General features: G+C 42.9%; 1 protein-coding gene across 5 annotated transcripts in view; it reads left to right on the forward strand.

The window, feature by feature from the left end:
* F8 (coagulation factor VIII) overlaps positions 1-8,171 on the forward strand; it is an 85,414-nt gene that overhangs the window by 66,293 nt on the left and 10,950 nt on the right. For all 5 annotated transcript variants that reach the window (XM_082207527.1, XM_082207526.1, XM_082207529.1 and 2 more), the window contains 2 exons: positions 5,065-5,181; positions 6,304-6,375. In XM_082207527.1, the coding sequence (XP_082063653.1) occupies positions 5,065-5,181; positions 6,304-6,375 (189 nt within the window). The remainder of the gene's footprint in view (positions 1-5,064; positions 5,182-6,303; positions 6,376-8,171) is intronic.

Below are 8,171 nucleotides of genomic sequence, written 5' to 3' on the forward strand. Positions count from 1 at the left end.
CTTTTAAATCTTTTTGCTAAAATGTCTGCAAAAATTTTGTAATCCGCATTGAGTAACGAGATTGGGCGGTAGTTCTTCAATTGAGTCTTTTCAGTCTCTGTCTTTGGTATGAGTGAAATATATGCTTCCTTCCACGATTCGGGTGCCTTTTTTCCCTCTAAGATCTCATTACAGACATCCTTTAACGGTTGAATCAGCCATTCCTTTAGCGATTTGTAATATCTGGAAGTCAAGCCATCTGGTCCTGGAGATTTGCCCAATTGCATGTCCTGAATGGCACCCTCTATCTCTTGTTCTGATATTCTCTGGTTTAAGTCCACCTTACTTTGAGGGGAGATTTTTTGTAATCCATATTTGTTAAGGAATTTATCTATATCTTCTTCATTTTGTGCTCCTTGAGAATAGAGTTTTTTAAAATAACTCACGAAACAGTTTCTTATTTCATTTGGTTTAGATATAGTCCTTCCATCCACTTCTAAACTTGTAACTGTATTTAATTTCTGTCTTTTCTTAAGTTGCCATGCCAAAAGCTTGCCACATTTGTCTGCCGACTCAAATGACTTTTGTCTCATTTGCTTTATTTTCCACTCTATCTCTTGGTTCATCAATTCCATATATTGTGTTTGATATAATTTAATCTCCCTCAAAATCTCCTGGGACTTTGGTTTTGACCTTAATTTTCTCTCTCCTTCTTTTATCTTTTCCAAAATTTTTTCTCTTTTCTCATTCTGCCTTCTCTTCTTTATTGAGTTTTGTTGAATCAAAAACCCTCGCATCACAGCTTTGCTTGCGTCCCAGACCACTCTTTTTTCCACATTGCCCCTTAGATTGATTTCGAAATAGTCCTTTAAAGTTTTTTGGGCCTTCAAGTGGAATTCTCTATCTCGAAACAGGGTGTCATTCATTCTCCACCTAAACTGACCAGTTGTTGTAAGTTTCATTTCCATCTTCACGGCGTTATGGTCGGAGCAGGTTTTTGGGCAGATCTCTACCGTCTTAATCCTCGGAGCCATTCCACTAGTGATCCAAATTTGATCAATTCTGGTCCAGGTCATCTGTGCTTGGGAGAAAAAGGTTCCCTCTCTTTCAAGAGGGTTCCTTGTTCTCCAAATGTCTATTAGGTCCATGTTCTCGGTCATTTCAAAAAAAGTCTTAGGGAGTCTCCCTTCTTTAGTGAGTGTCAGTCTTTGTGTCTTGTCCATATTTGTAGAAACTACACCATTCATATCTCCCATAATTATCATATTGTAATCCAAATAGTCCATCAGAGTTTCATGAAGTTTTTTAAAGAATTCCGCTTTACCTTCATTTGGTGCGTAAATCCCAATTATCAAAAATTTTTCTCCTTGTACTTGTATCTCCACCGCTAAATATCTTCCTTCTTCATCTTTAAAAATCATTTTTGGAGCCCATTTCTCTTTTACATAGATCACAACTCCTCTTTTTTTCACTTTATCCGACGAGATAAATTCTTGTCCCAATTTTTTATTCATAAGTAGTCTCCTATGGGCTCTAGTTATGTGAGTTTCCTGTAAGCAAGTCACGTCCAGTTGTTCTCTGTACAAAATATGGAATACTTGTCGTCTCTTCAAAGGCATGTTCATCCCATTACAATTCCAACTGAGGAATTGCAGGGCCATCTTGTTATTTTTCTGGTATTCCTCCAACTGCTCCCAATTGTTGTTCCTCCTCTGTTGGTAGTGGAAGGTTCTGTCCAAACGAAAGGTTCAAGATGTCTATTACACCCTTTTGCTCAGCAATTGGGTCTACAGTTCCTTTCTGTAGATCTTCTTGATTTTTATGCAGGAACCTGTCTTTATCCTGTATCGTCTTTATTTTAACCTTCTTTCCCCTGTAGTCAAAGGACAGTCCCTGTGGGAATTCCCACCTAAAACGAATATCGTTCTTCTTGAGCAAGTAGACCAGGTCCTTATAAAAAGCTCTCAAGTCCAGAATATGTTTGGGGATATCTTTAAAAATCTGTATCGGTGAATTTCCAATTTGTAAGGCTTTTTCAAAATGCAGTCTTAGTATTTTATCTCTTTCCTCCTTTGATCTCAAGGTAATCAAGCAGTCTCTCGGTACCTTTCTATTTTGTCTTCTGCCCAATCTGAAAGCCGTTGTAATTTGGATTTCGTCTTCCTCTAGATCTTCCCAGGCATCTGCAAACTCCTTCATTAAAAAGTCTGTAAGGTTATCTCCTTCATCCTCTGGAATTGATCGTAATTTCAAATTCCTTTCTTTTCTTTGTAGTTCCCACAATGCCAGAGTTTCGTCGTGATCATAAACCTTTTTGGCAATCGGTTCTAATTTTTCCTGCGTCTCTCCAGCAATAGTTCTAGCTTCCTCCGCAATTTGACGTGTGGCAGAGTTCTCTTGCGTAAGCTTGTTTATAGATTCTGTGTTCAAGTCGAGTCTAGCTGTCAAGTCTGTCAATTTCTGTGAATTCTCTGTCAATTTCTTAGTATTCTCTGCCGTTTGCTTTGTCAAATTCTCCAGGGATTGGTTTATCTTGAGAAGGGCTTGCGATACTGCATCCATGGAGACTGCTGCGCCTCTTTCTTGTCCTGTTGTCACTGTAGATGTTATTCCTGAGATCGAGCCTCTTTTCTTGAGTTGCTGTAGCTGCTTTGTCTTTGCTCTCGTGGTTATCTCGTCTGCTGGGCCACTCATATCCCAAGGTCGTTTCCCACAGGAGCCTTCACCAAAAGGAAAATTCCACTGTCTCAAAGCGTAGCAACTTTCAGTTTACCCTCTAGAGGGAGCAAATCAGAATGTCCGCAAACCGAAATTACGAGTATTTATAACACAAATTTATCAGGAGGCTCCTATATGTATATTGCAGCACTTTCCCAATAGATAAAGTCCCAGCCTTCCCTGATAAATTGTATCCACCAAGTCCCAAAACTTTGTATCAAGTAAACAGTAAAGCTTCCACTTTGTAACCTTCACAAGAATTTTAAAGTCAGTTCAGTGTTCCTTTGTTTTATGAGCAGTTCGTACCAGGTTGGGGGCTGCAGAAATTTTCCTTTTCCGTTAAATTAATCATGCAGCTTGTAAAGTCACTTTTTCCTCCCCTCTGCCCTGCAAGCTGGAGGGGATGATCAAAGTCCAAATGTCGGATTCAGGCAATTAAGAACAATTTTCCCTTACGGATGCAGCTTAATAACTTTCGTTGCTTCGGTTGTCATGCAGTCGGGGGAAGGCAGACTTCCTTAATTTTTGCCTTCCCCGTTTTCAGCCTAATTTCAAATAATTTTGACACGAATACAGGTTCAGTCTTACTCACGGGTCCTTTTTGTCCAGATTGTTTAGGAAGGGAATCGACGCTCTCCACTAATGGCGACGCGGCTTCACTCTGCGGGCTGGGAAGCGATTCTCAGCACCGCGCTCCCCCGTTGTCGTTCCGGAGCCTTTAAAAAGGCTCTTTCTGCGGTAAAGAGGGGGCGCTTCGGGTGCCCACCGAATCTCCTTGTTCACAGGATCCGTTCCTGTGATTTTAGGGGTCCCCCGCTTGCCGAAGCGGGTCAGACCCGAACTCGCAGAGCCTTCCTCTCTCCGGAGCTCGGAGAGAGAGCAGCCATTAGCGCTGGCGCCGAACCGGAAGTCAAAATGCTGCAGATGTGCTTTTTGAACACTGGAGTGTGCAGCAAGGCTGCTTGGCAAAGTGGCAGGAGGAGAAAGGGTGGAGCACTCCCTCTTTCTCCCCCTTTCTCCACTCAATATCATTCCCTCTGTTATAAGAAAAAGCTTCTCCTTTTCCCTTATGGGGTATCCAAGAGCCCATATGAAGTTCTTAAGTGGGTTCCCTATCTGTAGGAGAAAATAACAGAGACCAACCAGAGTATATTGAGAAGCAAAGTGCCTAGTAAGCCTGATCTCTATTGCAATAGAAAAGTACTTTTGCAACAGGGTCCGCACTCCCCACACACAGGAGGGAGGAGAGAGAACCCTGAACAATGATGCACAAACCCTTATATAGACTTTTGAAACTGCCCAATCTGTAGCCCAAGACCACCCCCCTGAAGCATCATACATACATCACAGAAGGATGTATACAGCAGAGGAGGTGATCTACAACAGAAATCCTGTTTGCCAGGATACTTGATAATGGTCACTGATTGCATTACCTGGACAGCCTGGCCATTCTTTTTGAGATGGTTAATACTTTAGTTCCTGAATCCAGGTCACAGGCTCACCCTATTCATACACAAATCTTCTTCTTTGGCAATCACTCGTAGCTGAGTAAGATTGTCTTCCATAAACACCGTTTTATCAATGAGTCCATAAGTAACTGTGGAGGGCAATTCTGGATCCACACGTCCTTCCACAGTGGGGACTTTGGTTTCTGGGTGGGAGTTGATCACGGTGTGGATTTGCCAAGCATGCCTTCCTCTTAGCACCTTTCTCCCTTGTGTCCTGAGTTTGAGTGTCTTCAAAGCCCATGACACCTTTGGTAAAGGCTGTTCTCCAATTGAAGCGCTCGCAGGCAAGTGTTTCCCAATTGTTGGTGTTTATACTAATTTTTTAAAAATTTGCCTCGAGACAGTCTTTAAACCTCTTTTGTTGACCACCAGCATTATGCTTTCCATTTTTAAGTTCAGAAAATAACTACTCTATTCTGAACTTATACACAAATACACCCTTTAAAACAGGATTTGTAAGCAAAAAGACAATGGGAAGGCTTTCCCCATTTTCCTCCCTTACTTCAGAGGAATATCTGAGGTCACTGGGAGAGTCAAAATGGCTTCAGGATTGCTCTCCTGTACTATTTCAGACACATGGTTTATATACTTATGTATGTGTTTGCCTTGTACATTTATGAACATTTATTTTATATTTGAGACCTTAGGATTGTTATAACACCTCTTAAAGCTGTTTCTCTTAGACAAAGAACTTGCATTTGCATGTAACATCACTTCATTCTGAAGGACCACCCCCTTCACAAGGAGAGTCTCCAATGATCAACCTTAACTCACATGCAAAACTCTTCTTTCCTTCCTCTAGTGTTCAGCACCCAGTAGTGAATAACCAGCTGACCTTCTTTCCCCCTTCTGGTTGCAGGTGCCTTTGAGACAGTGGAAATGAGCCCATCCCACCCTGGGATTTGGCAGGTGGAATGTATGGTTGCTGAGCATGAGCAGGCTGGGATGAGTGCCTTCTTCCTAGTGTACGACCAGCGTGAGTAGCAAAGCATGACATTCTTCTTCCTGGCACTTTGATTCACGGATAGGAACAGGCTCAGATCTCAGTTTCTCTGTGTTATGTTTCTGAAAAAGACATAAAAGGAGTGACAATACATTCCTAAGATCCAGATTTTTACCACTTAGCTCTAGCAGTTGATCAACCCTCACACATCTGCAAGTTGGACTGAAAGCTGCTTTCAACATAAAGCTCACATTTGTTCCTCGTGGCAATCAGGCAAAGAGCAGGTCAGGATACACTTAAAAGAACATTTGTAATGGGTGAAGAGATGAAAGGGAGAATGCTGTTCTGTTGCATTTTACTGCAGGTAATGGGGAATTGGCTGTTGCTTATTGATAGAGCATCTGCTTTGCACGCAGAAGGTCCCAATTTCAATCCCTGGTGTCTCTAGGTAGGGCCGGGACAGAACCCCTGGCTGAAACCCTGGAGAGTTGTTGCTAGTCAGTGCAGACAATTTTGAATTGCAGTGGTGCCTCGCAAGACGAAATTAATTCGTTCCGCGAGTTTTGTCGTCTTGCGGTTTTTTTCGTCTTGCGAAGCACGGTGTCGGGGATGTTTTGGAAAAGCTTCAAAAATCACCAAAGTCTTTAAAAACCTCCAAAAAGGCTACCACACCGCGTTCTATGAGTTGCTCCTCGAAGTCAAGTCGCAACTGTATTAGAGGTGTTAAGAAAAAGGAAACAAACTTGCAAGACGTTTCCGTCTTGCGAAGCAAGCCCATAGGGAAAATCGTCTTGCGAAGCAACTCAAAAAAACCAAAAACCCTTTTGTCTAGCGAGTTTTTTGTCTTGCGAGGCATTCGTCTTGCGAGGTACCACTGTAATTCAAATGTCTAAGGTTCGGTATATAAGGTAGAGTCCTTATTGCTTCTATGGATGCCATGACACCCCAAAAACCTAGACAGGCTTGAGATCTTTGCAACTTTAGTCCTGCCTTACAAGAGCCAGCCATCAGGCATTCCAAATATTAAGCTGGAATTTGAAATATATTTCATGGTCTGTTGCATTCCCAGGACAGCTCAAAGCCCAGAATTTAGAAAACATTATTTAGAAGTCTTTATTAAAATACCTTTATATTTTCTCAAACCTTTCATTTCAGGGTGTCAGATTCCTCTGGGCCTAGCTTCTGGCTACATCGCAGACTCACAGATCACAGCTTCAGAACACTATGGTAAGCACTTGAATCATGGTTTATTAATTGATGGAACACTTGTTTCTGCTACAGATTCTTGCCATCCCGTTTAGGAGGAATGAGGCATTTACTAGAACATTACAGCTCTACAGAACTCTGTGAGTGTCTCATATTTTGAAATCGGAACCTCCACGCCATGACTCCTGGCTTCCGGTGCTTGCAGGCTCATCCTGGGAGCTCATCCAGACAACCTGTTTATTGTGCATTCATTGTGATTTGCTTGCACAAATATTATATGATGGCTACTCTTTTGCATGCAAAATGCCCCAGTTTCAATTTCCAGACTCTCCAAATAGGGCTGGGAGAGGCTCCTGTCTGAAACTCTTGGGAAGCCAGTCAGGGCTGGTGCATACCTTAGCCTAGTGTAGATTGCGAATCCCTTTTAATTCCCCCTCCTCCCTGAGGGATTCTCCTCCAACTACTGCTGTCTCAGACTTTCTCCTCCCTAAATCCAGAGTTTCCCTATGCTCTGTAAATCCAGATAGGAGTGCTACATCCATTGCACAGGGAATACCCAGATTTAGGGAGGAGAAAGTGTTGGATAGCAGTAGCTGGAGAATGTCATGTGAAGGAGGGGGAATTAAAGGACTCACAACCCACATGAAGCTGAGAAATGGAGAGGCCAGTCAGTGTAGACAATGGTGAATAGATGACGGCATAAGGTAGCTTCCCATGTCCCCTGGCCCTCCACTGAGGGTGCTTCCAGACTCTCACTGTTTTCAGGTGGGAGTCAGTCACATACTATCTGCAAATTCAGGTTGTGCATCTATAATTATTACAAGGTCTTGTGCGAGAAACCTGCTTCCACAATGGAGATCGGACTTTCTGTGATGAGGAAAGTGATGGGAAAACACCCTGGAAAGTATGGAGGAAATGCTTGTTCTGATGCAGTGTCATCTCACCTCGCTGACAACAAATCAGAATTAACACCTATTAAATGGCCAGCATCTCCCTGCAAAAATATCAGAATGAATGATCGATAAACAGGTTGACTGGTAGCACCATGAGTCCTTGATATTTTTAAAGGGATTGGGGGATCCAGAGTAGCACAGGCAGCAGAGTACTCCTCCATTGCTGGTCATTCACTGACATTTCTGCTGTTTCGACGTGTCTGCAGTGGCACAAGCAGTGGTTCCTCTAAAGATGAATGTGGGACCCAGAGATGCAGAAGATGTGTGTGGTGGCGGCAGCTCTAGCTACCTCGCCCACTGCTTGCCTGCAGAGCCGGGTGACTTCAAACAAATGTTTATTTTTTAAAAAGGAGACCAGTGTCAGGCACAGAGCGGCCCTCCTCCTGCTGGCTTTGGCAACTGACCTGCCCATGCTGGCTTCTGGCACAAGGCCTAGATGGGCTTAGTCCTCAGAGACAAAACAGAGACATGCAGACTCCTGTTTACTTATGCATCTATGTGCACTCTTGAAGTGCCATGTTTCCATGTGGAAGTTGCTGTTATTTGTGTCTTATGTGTGACTTTAGCTTTCAACTCATTCTTATTGGGTCCATGGAAATGTTACTTTCATCGTGAGTATTCAGCAAATGAGTAGTGTGTTTTTTAAAAAAAAAAAGTTTGGGAAAGACACCCAGAGACCAGAGGGATGGAGGATGACATGTCCAGTGGACAAGATGAAGCTTTTCAGGCACCATTTGCACTATACATTTAAAGCAATACCACCCCACTTTAAGCAGGAATGGCTTCCCCCAAAGAATCCTGGGAACTTTCTGTGAGGGGAATAGGGGTCTCCTAACAACTCTCAGCACCCTTAACAAGCTGCAC

This window comes from Podarcis vaucheri (genome assembly GCF_965113315.1).
Source record: "Podarcis vaucheri genome assembly, chromosome: Z".
In the NCBI taxonomy this organism is placed as follows: Eukaryota; Metazoa; Chordata; class Lepidosauria; order Squamata; family Lacertidae; genus Podarcis; species Podarcis vaucheri.